The sequence below is a fragment of the Bombus vancouverensis genome, chromosome 17 (genome assembly GCF_051014615.1).
Source record: "Bombus vancouverensis nearcticus chromosome 17, iyBomVanc1_principal, whole genome shotgun sequence".
NCBI lineage: Eukaryota > Metazoa > Arthropoda > Insecta > Hymenoptera > Apidae > Bombus > Bombus vancouverensis.
The window spans coordinates 8,428,151-8,443,402 of NC_134927.1; the positions used below are offsets into that span (position 1 = coordinate 8,428,151).

The window sequence follows — 15,252 nt, forward strand, 5'->3', positions numbered from 1 at the left end:
TAGAGTATAATTCAATCTACGATTATGTGCAAGGAATTACTTCATTATTGGAATTTACAATTCACTTACAAGTTAAAAACTTTCTGGATGATAACCAAGTATTTCAAACTGTAGTGATAGTTTAAATTATTTTTATAGCAAATAAAATACGGTTCGTGGTAAATGAATACATGTCAATTAAATAAATATCGAACGTCGTTCGTTTTCTATTCATTTTTGTGCATGTTCATTATTACCCATATCTTTTCTCTTTTCATTGAAAATCGTCAGTGAATAGAAACGTAAATTACTTTTACGTGCAGCGAACCTTAATTCCTGTGAATGCTTGGAAAATCTTTTCATTCTTTATTATCGGATATTGCCTTTTTTTAAAAATGAATGTACCAAAATCAATCAGAAACAGAGAGGCTACAGAAATAAATAAGTTATACCAAACATTTAATAATGAGCAATGATATTCAAATAATAAACATTAATTTCATATATCTACGTACATCTTTTATGTTAGTTACACGATAGTTTTATTTTGTATTTTAATTAAAGTGATATAAGTATTTATATTCATGCTTGATAATTAAATTAAAATCTCTGAAATGCTTAGACTAATCTAAAATAATCTTTATAACATCAATAGCGTCATGTCAATAGTGCATATTCTCGATATGCATTATATACAAATGTATATACGCGCATATTGTTTCTCTCTCTATTTTTATTATGTTTATTAGTTACACTATTTGAAATACTTCATTATTAATCATTCAATTATGATAGTCCTTATGCAATATAATCTTCAAACATGGTTCCCATTTCTTATTAGCAGATAACAGACAAATCCCTATCTTACCCTTTCCCGACACTCCAGAAGCATGAAACAAAAACAGATAACAACTCATTAAACGAAACTCTATTAAAGTCATCGATATAAGAGAAAAAAGTAAGGACAATTAGTGAAATGTGAATGAGCAGTTTGATAAAACAGACAGGCCAATAAGTGAGATAACAATGGTGGGGTCGCAGGTGAAAAAAGGGGTAAGGGGTTCCGATTAGCCGGATCCAGGTCCAGGATAAGTTGGAAAAGAGGATGTGCGTCGAAAGGTCGAAAGTGGCGAGGGTGTAGAGTCATGGGGTGCCTGTGTGGTGGGGGGAAGAAAGGGATAGCACCGGCGCTAGATCCTTGGCTTGAAAGGGCAGGTCGGGTATCGCGTTAACGCGCGGCCGGCAGTTTCTCGCGAGCCGCGAGCCGTGTCGTATTGTGTAGACGCGCACGCAGCTTCGCCTCACTTCACTCCCTTTGCATCTGTCGCGTTCAACTTCGCGCCTCAGCGTCGCGACCCGGCTGGCTTTCGCGTGGGCTCTTTCTCGACCACCGTTAACCTCATCGTACCGCGAGTCAAGTATACTGCCCGTCATACTAAATTCTACAACAGGAGTGATAGTTGCATCTACACGTCGCGTGTTACCTCGTGACGCATCATGAGACACGATTTTCATGCGAATGTTGTCGCAGTGTGTCGTCGACCAGAGAACGTTTGTATCGGTGCAATCGTTTGAGCGGTAACATTCGAAGTAATATACGGTGGAGCATCGTCGAAACTTTTGCTCTTTCTCTCTCTCTCTCTCTCGCTCGCGTATCGATTCAACTAACTCGTTGATTTACGACTTTTTTCTCTCTCTGTGAGACAGAGATCAGTGCGCGGATCATCGATGCAGCGATCGAAGTTCGATTGCTCGTGCCGAATCGATGAAGGCCATTCGAGAATCGAATTGTCACGAGAGCACTTGACTGTTTGAAATTCGGGTGGTGATCATCGAACTAATTGCCGGTGAGCATGGCATCCATCATCGTCGTTTTTGGTCTTGATAAGTGGCTTAACTTGCTCGTGACTTCCGTACTCTCGCGAGTCGAGTCGCGTCAAGTCGAATCGAGAGTCGATTGTGTTTCGAGTTGAATCGCGACGCTGTCATGCTTTATTCGTAAGAAGTATCGCGTTCGGACAATCCCTAATCGGTTTTGTCTCTCGCGAATGATGAAGAGAGAGGAGAAGAGAAAGTCTAATCGTCTTTCTTGACGCGTTGTCATTGTGTTCGCGGGTCTCTTTCGGATTCTCGCTATTCAAGGCTCGAGGAATCTCTTTGTCCGAAGTGAACTGTGACAGAGTTAAATTGCGATCGCTGGCGGTGGCTGTGTGTGCGTGTGTGAGATCCGAATTCAGGAGAATTCAGCGAATGGGCCACAAGTGCAGCGGAACTGCCAAGTACAATCGGCTGCTGTGCAACTAAGTGCATCAGCTGGTCATCGAGGTTGTCGAACAAACGTAATTGGCATTGTCATCACTCGTAAGTGAAAAAAGCTTCTGTTTATATTTTCTGGATTTTTTCTTGGATTTACTACGTCGCGTTTGTGTCCGTGGTGTTTATGCCGTTGTTTGTTTGGTTACTGTTAGAGATCGAACTATTTTGCGTGATACGAAATAAGATCGGAAGGTTAAGTATTCACTGTGGAATAGTACGACATGGCACTATGATTAATTTTTAGTTGTTGGTACTGTTTACTAATATACTAATAGGAAATAGGAAATTCTAATAGGATATAGAGTGCTTACGATTAAACACAACTATCTTCCTATAAACATTTTTTTATTTATGTAATTTTGTTTTATCTATTCATGTAGGTAATTTTCCTTATTATTAGTTATTTCTTCTATAATTAAATATTATATTTTTCTTACTACTAATTTAGATAAATTAGATGTATTGGTTTAAATTGAAATTTCATCGTCAATTGATAAAAGGAATATATTTATGCATAAAGTGTAAACGTAAAATTAAGATGTATCTAGGAAATATGTAAAAAAAATTATTCAGGTCATTGCTTCAATCTTCAAAATTACATTGCATATACGCAAAATTGTTCATGCTTTCGATATATGGTACTTTTAAACGTATGCACACTTCAAACAGAGTTTCCCTATCAAATTCTACGAAACGGCCCCACCGTCTATGTGTCCCTTAATGCTCGAACGGCGATCGATTTCCTTAATTTCCCGTGCACCGGATTTCCTTAAAACGTTTTCTCTCTTTGGCGACTAGCCAACAAAGATAAATGTCGAGAACTCGATTTAAGGTGCTTGAAATGGAACGATCGCGGCACGATTTTATTTTCACTTGCGAATGGGTAAACGTGTGTACCAAAAATTCTCTTTTTACTATCGTTTTTTCCACCATCAGCGGAAATTCCCTATCAGTATGTTAAAGGAAGTATTTCTTTCACGTTTAAAAATTATTTATTTGGAGTTTCTACATAAGTAATATGTGGTAAATTCCAGTCGTTCATCTTTATATAAAATTGCTTTCAAGCAAATTTCTCAATTAATTTTTGTTGTATAAAACGCTTGCAAATGAGAAAATCTCCGCACCAGTATTCCTCAATTCTTCGAATCGTGCATCTTTCTACTGGCAAGTTAATTTGTAGCAGTATTAGTGCTACTTTTCTATTTAAATATTAAAAGCTCCACGTAGTAAATGATTTCATATAATATAAAACATATGGAAAACGTATTGAAATTGTGATAGTTTTTAATTGTTTAATTTCGAAATACTTTTATCCAGGAATCACTAATTCATTGGAATAGTGTAACATCTGATTAATCGTCAATTTTGAAATATCTGCCAGAATCAATTATAAAAGCGAACTATATTCTAGGATGTGAGTGTCATTATTTTACCAATGTTTAAGCATGTTCGACAAAATCGTAGGATTATATGTAGTATACGTTATATTACCTTTATCTCATTATTATACTATTTATCTAGAATATATATACTATTTATATAAATTATATTATTTATCTAGAATCATGTTTCAGTATTATATATGTCGGGTTCGCATTCTGATCAAGGTTAGGGGCGTGAAGCGAATCTTTATTTGGATTAGACATTGTTGTTATTGCTGTTAATTGGTCAACTTCCATATTGGTGGTCAGAGAAGGACGCTAGCCGCCCTTGAGAGAAGGTTGCTAGCGGAAAGCGTCGTTCGTTAGAAAAATAGATTTCCCCTATCTTCCCGTAGTTGGGACAAAGACTGTTTGTCTGTATAAAGGACTTTAGTTAACTAAATCTTAAGATTCATAACGGGTCCTCAGGCTAGCTGAACATGTACTGTGGAGATGCGTCGACATCTAGTAATCACCTTACCTAAAGAACAGGGTCTGCGTGTGGCGAGCCACGGGACAGAAACCGTTGGAATGTTTACTGTCGCGTGTCGCTACAACTATTTCTTTTAACGAGAGCTATAGAATTACTCCACACCTCTGTTAGGTAAAAACGTTTATCCCGTGACCTACGTTCGGCGACTGGTTGTCGCCTCGAGCCCAAGCTCACTATCATAAATCTCGAACAAATACAATCGGTTTAAATGACGACAATTGCTTAATTACGGCTATGGTAGAATCTAGATTAAAGTGGTAAGGGACTTTCCCAAAATTCCAAAGGGAAGGTCCGGTCTTTCATCTCCGACATATATAATACCTTTAATGGGAATGTTTGTACTTTGACTGGTATTTACTTCCAAGAATGATAGAAAAGTTCAATATATGTTGTTTCGTGTATTTGTAATATATCTTAGCTTTTTGTATAAAAATTAACCAATATTGGAATCAATTGGAATCGAAATGCCTTTTATGTTTGTTTTAGATGAAGACTTCAAGTTTACCGAATTACGGAACATCCAGACAATCGAGAGGTTATCGGATGCCGAGTTTGTCGCGTCATCTAGGGGTGAAAATGAGAACAGGAGCGATCTACAGCAGCCTCGAGCAGGAATACACCGCCCTTACCGATGATATGGAGTCGCTATCATCAAAATCAGACACGGAGTCTTCGATTCAGTCATTGTCTGCATGATCAACAGAATCTCCTTTATCGGAAGCATATGTGCTGAGTTAGTAACATTCCTACTTCGACTAGATTTTTCAAGTATGAACAATTATCACTCGAACCTATATTTAAACGTACACAACAATTAACAAATTTTTAATACAACGCTATGTTATGGATACATATTGTATCGTCATCGTACTATATATTATTCCTATATTTAATTGCATTTCTTGAAATCAATCGCGTTATGTAATTCAGTAAATCAGATAACATATACAACATAAGATATTTTATCTTCTTAATCCTATATCTCAAGAAGTTAAGGAATTCTGCAAACATATTAATTTCAATATAAAAATATCTCTACGAACATGATGCATTTCATCATCATGCAAGGATTATATGATTTGTAAATTTAAATTTTGTATGATTTCTATTTCCAACAGACGCTGACATCCGTACAGATGACGAGACGTTCCGTGTGCGGGAGGACGAGTCGATGTCCGTTTCCTTAGCAGCGCCTGTTGAAGAGTTGTCGTTTGCCGAGGAACGAATCCTGCAGACCATTAAGTTGGAAAGGGGCCACGGTGGCAGCATAGGGTTGCAAGTGACAGAGGGTAACGATGGTGGCGTCTATGTCCAAGCGGTGTCGGTAGGAGGATCGGCCGATATGGCCGGAAACGTGAACAAAAGTAAGCTTGAAGCGCCATTCTTTACCGGAGCTGCATTAATTCGGAGAAATTTATTGACCGCAGGCGATCGCATCGTAGCGATAAAGGGGCAGAATTTATTGCATTTGCGGTATGAAGACGCTCTGAAGATGCTGCAGAGCTCGTCCGATACGATCGAGCTGGTCCTCTCTCAACCTCCAGGAAGAATTACGAACAACCTGCGGAAAATAACTATTTGGAGTGAGTATGAAGATGTTCCTTTCCTTGAATCTTACTTCATCTTTTACGTTTTATTAATTAAATTTAATTTTAATATTAGCTAAGCGAGGGAGCAGTTGCGTCTGAAATGAAAATAAGCTTTCTTGTTTACGTTGAAGAATTTTCAGTTGAAGAGGTTGATTCTTTCATTGCGACTGGGTGATGTAGAACTTTATATTGTGAATTTGTTACATTATTTTTAATTCGTTTCAAGTAAAGTAATCAAGTGAAACATTCCAGTACTCTGTTTCGCTATGCGCTTAATTTTAACGAGAATGGAAGCAAAATTTTGGGTCTGTACTTAATAGTTTTAAACATATACGGGATATTATAAACGGACTGTTGATTATTCTTGGTATGTAGGTTATCTTTGAAATTTGAAATTCTCTAGATGTCATGCTCTAAACTCTGGACAAATATTACAGCATATGATATAGCAGAGAATGTAATGCGGTACGCGTTGGAATTTGTCAACCGACCACATTTTGTCTTTTGTGGAAAATATAAACGAGGATAATTAAAAATTAAAACAGGAAAATTAAAAAAGAAATTAAACGCGCTATTTTGTGCAAACAGAAACTGAAAATGATAAAGTTTTATAAAATATACTTATATATCGTTATATTCATATAATAAAATATATAATAATGCTGCAAATGTGCGTATATTTGAAAAATGTGTATTAAGACAAATATTAAACAATTACATGTGTTTTATTTAATCGGTATATATTAATATAAGAGTTGATTAAATTAGTAAGTTGAACACGGGGAGAAACTCAATGTATGCGATAGAATGGCTTTTCAGTGTCTGATTGAACAGTGTGATTTGATTTTTCAAGCAAACTTTATAAGTACGCTTTCATTGATTTCAGTGACATCAGATTCGACGTGTCCTCGGAAGCAGATACGTCGAGCATGACAAACAAATGGCTCGTTCAAAGGACCACCGACGTTGCATCTGTACAAAACACCTCGAGCGCGTACAGCAGTGCCGCATCGAGCGCAATGGGTAATCACAATGCAAACAGCCTATACATGGCCGATCTTGTCGATAATGATGCACTCAAGTCCGCAAGTATGCTGCTGAGTATAGAGGACTTCGACTTCAGCAGGACAAGTCGCCAAGTTTTTATTTAATCGTCGATAAAGCAAGTTGGTACTTACTCTACAAACCCATTTCTATCTAACACGTATGCTACTTTTCTTACTGTGCACTCAATGGGTACTTAATTGCAGTGAAACAATTTATATGCATTTTGATTTTCGTGTGCTGTTCAGATACGTGTTATATCGAAAGTTTTAGTTGAGAATACTATTAAAATAACGATAACGAGAAGAATAACGTGTCGTCGATATAATAGAAATACGTAAATGGAATGCTTCATAAGACTTAGTATTATTATATAGGCACGGTTCGATCCGTTTGTGTTCCTGCACGATGTAGATTTTGGATAAATGTCGGAGAAATCGATTTTCTTATCGAGTTTCCTTCGTTCCGTATATTTCGTTCGACCGACTTTTGATTTTACTCGTTGCACATTTAAATTCCTTTCGATGTGTGAACGTATCCATGAGCAGTTAAAATTAATAAAAAGTTTACCATTTTCGAATGGTAAAAATTTTGAGATGTTATTACAATTGTAGAAAATGATTTATGATAATAAGATGTAGAAAAAGTTCGATCGATGTTAAAAGTTACATCGTTTTTTATGTAAAATAGTACATGATTTTATTATTGTATAAGTATCCATCATTTTATCACACGTTATAGGAAAACGTCATTAATAGAATAAGTATAGAAGTATTTCTTTAGAATACTTTCTCTCACAATCAGAAAGTTACATATGTTGTATTTTATTCTGGAATGCATTATAATAATATCAAGATCAATAGTTGTACACCTCAAGTGTATGTAGTATGTACATGAAATTTATATTCACATGTAGATTGTGTAGATTGAACATTACATCGTTTCAAATTATAATTATAAACAGTGTAACGGTAAATCATCTTTTATTGCAAAGTATCAATTTAAATATTATTTAGATACGTAATTATCAGAATTTCGGCAAAAGTTAGTTAACATTACGGAAGCAGGTCAATACAATTTTTACTATGCTATTAACGTGCGCATCGATTTCTTTTACTTTCAATCGACATCTACATTTAGCACGAAGACAAGTGGATAAATGACCGTGCATATATTTCTATACACATATGTATATGTATATGTACTTGTACAAGATGAATGTGAGTATTATTACGCGATAACGATTCTGTAAAACGCAATGAGATTTACCCAATTGCCCCGTTGGTTATGCGATCTTTTATAAACTTTAATTTACATAGGTAGGTAGCGTGAAGCAGAGAAAGTGCGAGTCGTACGAGATTTGTCGCATTTAAGAGGATGTTGCACGTAGCGATGCACTTGAGAACGCAGCTCGAAGAAGCAATAAGCCGCGATGCATTTATTTCTTTTAACACAACCTACCTTTCTAAAGATTTATCATTAAGTAAAGATCAATTGGAAATTGTACATTTTATATAGTTGGAAAGTTTATGTCGATCAATTTTTAATTGTCTTCGTTTCATTACTTTATTTTTATTATGAAACATTATACGTAATTCGTTTACCGATATCGGTATATTATTGAATGAGATTTATAATATTTGAATAATTTTATTATTTTGTAATTTTTAGAGATCAATTTTATTTTTAATTTATCTTTGCACGCATAATGATTTTTTTTTATAATTGATTATAGTATGTTGCATAATAGTACGAATACTTTGTTACGTTTATCGAGTCACGAGTTTTAGATTTGTTATACAGGTTTTCGTGCATGTTGCAAACGACAGCGTTCGATAAAAATGTTCAGTCAAATGAAATGGTCGTTATTTTATCATCGTTAAATGAATAGAATGTACATATCTGCAACAAACAACAGAATAATTTGGAAATGACAAATTGGAAACGTCGATCATACGCGAATAAAGTTCCAAAAATATTTGCGAATATTTCTAGAAAGTTATTGCATACAAATTGTTCTATTGCAAAGAACGATATTTCCATAAAATTCTTTTTAGCATTAAGGTATCAGTTTGTTTTTCCAAACACGTTTACTATCGCTAAAGAAGATGTAATAAACTATATTTTGCGTTCTGTATGGAACAGTGGCAGAATAAAGCAGTCGAAAAAGCGGAAATGAAAATGAAAATCAGAAAATCGAATAAGTATCGAATAAGTATCATTCGAATATTTATGAATAAAAAATTATAATAACCGTAACCACGATATTTGGATAAAATTCGGCGCCGTTAAGACATCGAAAGTCAGACATTGCAATAACACGATATTTGAATCGATGGAATTTTCTATTGAAAATTGTTATTAACTACGATACAAAATAATCAATTGCAGTAAAATCAATATTCTATCACAATAGAAAATACAGGCTACCTTTGCGTGCACACTAAAACTTTCGATCGAGTTGCATTAGTCTGAAATATTTGCTCGGGGAACAGTGTAATCAATACAAAGAAATGCAAGTTCCATTCGTTTGACTCAACATGAGGCACGAATCTAAATTTGTTCTGTCTCGTTGAAACAGTATGCTTCGGATTTAAAGATAAAAGAAGAAGACGGGAAAAAGGAAAAAATAAACACGAGGTGAATTGTACATTCAGGGGAAAATAGTACGAAAACACGCGCGTAGAATCTATTCGTGTGTGTGTATATTCGTGTGTGTGAAGCACGAAAACGCTTGAGACCGAGCTAGTTCCGTTTTTTAGGGGACAGAATCGCCGATCAAAGTTTAGAAGAATTTACCGATTAACCTCCTGAAATACGTTTTTTCTAGACGTATACGAACAACTTATTACTATTTTATAACGTGTAGAGGATGACAAAGGTGATAGCGTAGTGGATGAAACAAGTGCGTGTACCAACGATGCCTCATTGTACGCAGATAGAGTCATTCGCTGTTAAAGTGTAGTCGACACTTTATGTTCATTTCGAGAGAAATGTTTCCCTGCAGTACACTGTACGTTTATATTTCCGCTGAACGCTGAATAAATTATCATTTTCTATGCTACAACAAACGGCCTTTGAATTTTATTGGAACACCTGCTGCGTAACGAAATTGAGAAAAATGTCGAACAATTTTCGTTGGAAATTGCTCGTTATTTATAAAATGATATAAATTGAAAAATTCCATTTTAGAAATAGATTCGAGATATTTGACGAAAATTATTTATTGAAAATAAAAAATTTGAAGCAATGGTATATAGAAACTAGGAATAATAAATATAAATAACATAGCACTTGAATACGGACAAAATAATAATGAGTGAATCGTAATGCGAGATATTCGGATTGACACAACTGCACTGTGCACAATTACACTGTGGACTGCAATTGTTCGATATTTTCATGTAATTTAAAATGTTCCTTGCCTCGGTAGAATATTCCAGAGCTGAGTAAACGAGAAATGCGGAAATCACAGAGAAATCTTATATCCGCGAGCAACATCGATTCGTTTACGATAACAAAGAAAGGGACTCGTTTGTCAACGAGGAAATAATATCCTTTCTTATTTCGACCATGAAACTGTTATCGTTCCAATTTTTATTATTCCAACGCACCGTCAATCTGCCGTATTGCTTCATGACTTGGTCATGAAAGTAAGCAAATGTTCCATAGCTATCGTGCAGTCGGTTTTATCTTGGCAAGCATTGTCATGCCACGAATCTCGTTGATACAATCTCCCTTTCAGCAGTTGTCTTTCGACTTTGGTCTTGTTTCTTGTCCCTCTGCGGGAAATGATCGTCGACTTCATAATTGGTACAGTCTCCTTTCTCGTCAAACTTCCCTGTGAAACTGGGCTACGAACGATTGAAAAGGACAATGAGATTTGTTTTGGTTCCTGGTTCTTACTTTTGTCTCTTAACCATTGAAAGATGGTGCAGGCTATATTGAGGTCTCATTTCAAGGGGAATCGAAACTTTCAAACGTAACAGAATTGGCAGAATAGGTTTTGTATATGTATCGTAGAGGCTGCAAAACCAAGTGTTTTTGTTCCAGCAATTAAGAAACGTTGCGCATGTCATCATGTGACTGTGAAATGTGTATGCATTTATGAGAAATTTACAGTGGCTACGAAAAGTATATTCAATTGTTTCTTTTATCAAGCTCTGCGTTTCATTTTCACAGTATCGAATTTTTGTAGGCAGATAAAAGTGTTGCTAAATGATACACGATAAACTTGGATCTAATTAATTAGTAACAAAATCAGTGCTGCAATAATATATGTCGGAGATGAAAGAACAGCGGAGCCTTTGGAATTTTGGATAATCCCGCAACATTGTAACCTAGAGTCTACTATAGCTGTAATTGAACAATTGTAGTTATTCAACCCGATTGTAATTGTTCGAGAGTCGTGATAATGAGCTTGGGCTCGAGGCGACAGTCAGTCGCCGAACGTAGCCGCGGTCACGGGATGAACGTTTTGCCTAACAAGGTATGGAGTAATTCTATAGCTCTCCTTAAAAGAAATATTCGGGGCGACACGAGACAATAAACATTTCAACGGTTTCTGTCCCGTGGCTCGCCACGTGCAGACCCTATTCTTCGAGTAAGATGATTGTCAGATGTCGATGCGTCTCCGCAGTACATGTTCGGCTAGCCCGAGGGCCCGTTATAAATCTTAAGGTTTAGTTAACTAAAGTCCTTCAACAGACAAACTACGTCTTTGTCCCAACTACGGGAAGATAGGGGAGACATATTGTTCAACGAGCGGCGTCTCCCACTAGCAACTTTCCCTCGAAGGCGGCTAGCATCTTTTTCTAACCACCGATATGGAGATTGACCAATTAGCAGCAACGTCAATTTCCCTTACTTTCTGAACGAAGGCTTTTCTCGACGAATCCGATGATCTCGTGTCCTTAGACACACCCCATTATAGTTTTCCTCTGTGGCATCATCGGGACAGGAAAGGCATTCTCGCTCGCGATCTCATCGATGAAAGGAGTAACCCTTTACGACCAGTGAATATTACGCGTCCGACTTAGATTTTGTGAGCACGTTCATCTATCATCCCGTCGACCGCGGATTCGTTATTGAACCTAGGATCATTGTCATTAGTTTCTCGAGCACCTAACTACCGCGGTTACTTGTCCGGTTCTATAATAATCGTATTTGCACTAGTCAATGTCTTCTCCATTGCATAACGACAACGTGTAACCCAAACGAAGATTCGTTTCACGCCCCTAACCCTAATTCTAATGTGCGCTCCGACATATATAAAATGGCTTGCGAATGCTTTTTACAGACACTGTATAGGTGCGAAAATTGAAAGAATACAATTGAATATTCAAAATGTATAAAATAGACAAAATAGCGTACTCGTAATATTTACGTCGTAAAAGGAAAAGAACATTTGATCATCCTTCGAAATGTGAAATAATTAGAAATTCGTTTATAATTTGAATAAAGAAAATGAAGTATTAAAGTGTGATTAACTTGATTGATGGCTTATACAGCAATTGCATTTTTTATTCAAAGTGTGTGACAAGTGATTTGGAAAATAAATAAATACGTAAAAATAATGATTTTAGAATAAAGTACTATTTCCAGAATAGAACTGAGAAGAATAATAGAAACTGTAGACTGAGATTTAATGCTCCACGGCTATGTGATTTTTAAAAATAGAACAGGATGCTAATTTAATGTCGTGACATAAAACTGAATGGGGTAGAAAATTAAGTTAAAAAAATACGGAAGGGAGATACATCAACTGGCATCGAATTTTTTTAAGGATTTTCGAGTCCTTTCGGTAAGATTTATTCCTGTTTCCCTTTTCGATTTCATGTTTCTTTTCTAATTTGTTATTTCAATAAATTTTCAAGGAAATTTTAAATTGCAGTTATGTACAGTCTTCTTTTTAAAACAATGAAATGTTAAAACCTACTATTTGTAATAAACCAGGAAGGTCATGTTACAAAAGAATTATTTTTTACCTAAATAAGGTTCTCTAAGGTTCTCTAAGCTGTGTCTAATTATTTATAAACCTTTACAAAGCTAAATAAATATCATAGATATTACAAATAGAAACATTCTCATATTTTCAAATTTAGATGAACGAGTCAGAATTATTTCTATTTTTAAATCAATCAAATTTTAAATAATAAGCAATTTTGTAGTCGAATATTATTTTCAGGTAATGTCACTACCACATAGTTTAAATGCCGATCCAATATAACGTTACAAAAATGAAAGCAGAAACAATCATTGAAACGTTCCATTCATTTTAATTAATTATTTCTATTCAATAAATTAAACAAAATCTATTCATCTATCTACGCTCTCTGATGTTAAATACTTTATAATACGACAACGGAAGGGTACAATAATACAATACAAAGGTATAGATTCCGTCATAGCTAATTAACCGCAGCATAATTATCACTTATTAATTTATGACCTAGAATAAAAATTTATCAATAATTTAGTGATATATTAAATCTCGTTTCGTCTTGAATGAAATGCTTATGAAACGTGATAGAATTAAATAATTAACAAAATAGCAACCATAGCTGTTTCAACTTGTGATTTTTAATAAAAGATGAATCGTAACGGATCGATCAAAATATCAAGACTCTTTTCTGTTTAGATTAAACATGTTCTTAGACTAAGCACGAAAAATGTGACGGATTAAGGAATAGAAGAAACACATAGTAATTTATTAATGAAATGTCGCGGCCATGGCACGGCTAGACATCGCGACCCTCCACTAAATATTCAAGAGAGGAGCCGGAATACGGTAGATCCTCAAAAGCAAAATGAAACCATTTTGATCGCGGCATATCCGCCGTCAAAGTGTCTGAGAGACGGCGAAAATCGTATTTGACTAGCGGCTATGTCGCTACTAAAGGAAGGATTACATTGTAAGTACTTCGCGTTGCTAGCTAATGCTGGATATGTGTCAGCATAATTTGCGGTATTCCCAATATGATAACAAAGCTGCCATTTTAATAACGCAATCATGCGATTATGTACTTTAGTCCGTTGTGTGTTGCATTATTAGACAGCAGATATTTATTCAGCTATGGGAAATACAACGCAAAAATTTGTAGAATGTACATAATAGTGAAAACTGTCAAGTTGGAGCATACGAGACGTTGTTTTTTTTTCCAAAAAAATCTTTAAATCTTAATTGGTAGCTTTTTCGAGTCATCATACATAGACATATTTAACAAAAGTAATAACTTCTATTTTTTATCGAATCAATGCACGTTCGTAATGACTAAATATGTACATGATTTTATTCTTTCAAATTGAGGAAAATTATCAATCCTGCGATTAAACAAACCTTGAAATGGGTCTGTGAGTGTCTCTGTTTACGGTTCTGTAACCGTGTACATTAAACATGTTGTTTATAATAAATAGAATAGCGCGGATCTCTTTGACCTTCTTCAAATGCCTTAGGCACATGGGTATCGAAGAGACATAATCAAAATTTACTAAGAGTAGCTAATCGACTGTTTACATATATTCTTAAAATGTATACTTGTACTAAACATTTCCCAGTACGTTTGTAATTTGACCAATGTTGTCGGATTACATTGTGTTATGTTTGAGTGTTTTCTATGACACACACGAGCTACTGTATTATAGAAAGCCATCGAATATTATGATTATTTATAACGACCAACAATGTGATCGTAATATTTCTATGATAAATTTTAGTAACGTCAAGTAAACGTGATTTATAGAAAATGTCTCCTTTTCTCTTCTGTTTCTTTCTTTAATACGGTTCATATATAATGATGCAATGACAAAATTATTTTTTATCAGTACCTTCTCATCGGTAATTTCACAATTTCGGGATAGAAATATACAATTTTGCAGACTAGATTAATTATAGAAAATTTAGTTTATCTATTCTGAACACTTTACCCCTAAAATATATATCTTTTTTTAACCGAACAACACAGACATATAAAAATTGAAAGAAATATCGAATTTGTATGCTTTAGAGGAATTATTATAATAACGTCGTAACATTGAAAAGGTTGCTCTGAAAATGTAACATTTGAATAGAAGGGCATGCTCGTCAACGTTGCTTTCATTGCCTTGATAAAGCGGTCGTTTGAAATATTGTGTATAGCTAGAATAATTTGCGAAACTGGAATGGTTTGTCCGTTGGTGCTTGAAATATCTTTTACTTGAGAAATTTGATGAATTATTCAAGATCCTGGCATTGTGTTTGATATTTTTATTAATACTGTTATGCAGTATTATTCGATCAACGCGTTAATATGTGGAAAATTTCTTGCAAAACCGGCATTAGTGGAATAGCGTGATACGAATTCTGTGGATTTGCTATATTTATCAGAATTCTACCAAAGGAAGAGAAACTTCTATGTAGCCTGACTCTGCA

The 15,252-nt window shown here is 35.2% G+C and overlaps 1 protein-coding gene across 3 annotated transcripts; it reads left to right on the plus strand.

The window, feature by feature from the left end:
* The first annotated feature begins 1,258 nt into the window (after positions 1 to 1,258).
* Positions 1,259 to 10,103, plus strand: LOC143303905 (synaptojanin-2-binding protein-like). 3 transcript variants are annotated; one of them, XM_076626067.1, is made up of 6 exons: positions 1,259 to 1,826; positions 2,122 to 2,340; positions 4,696 to 4,942; positions 5,328 to 5,573; positions 5,637 to 5,792; positions 6,685 to 10,103. In XM_076626067.1, the coding sequence occupies exons 4-6, from the start codon at positions 5,381 to 5,383 to the stop codon at positions 6,729 to 6,731; spliced, it is 396 nt and encodes a 131-aa protein (XP_076482182.1). In that variant the 5' UTR covers positions 1,259 to 1,826; positions 2,122 to 2,340; positions 4,696 to 4,942; positions 5,328 to 5,380; the 3' UTR covers positions 6,732 to 10,103. The 3 variants fall into 3 exon arrangements, with proteins under 3 accessions (XP_076482182.1, XP_076482183.1, XP_076482181.1); XM_076626068.1 differs by having other exon boundaries at positions 1,259 to 2,340; positions 5,872 to 10,103; XM_076626066.1 differs by having other exon boundaries at positions 1,259 to 2,340.
* The last annotated feature ends 5,149 nt before the right edge of the window (positions 10,104 to 15,252 follow it).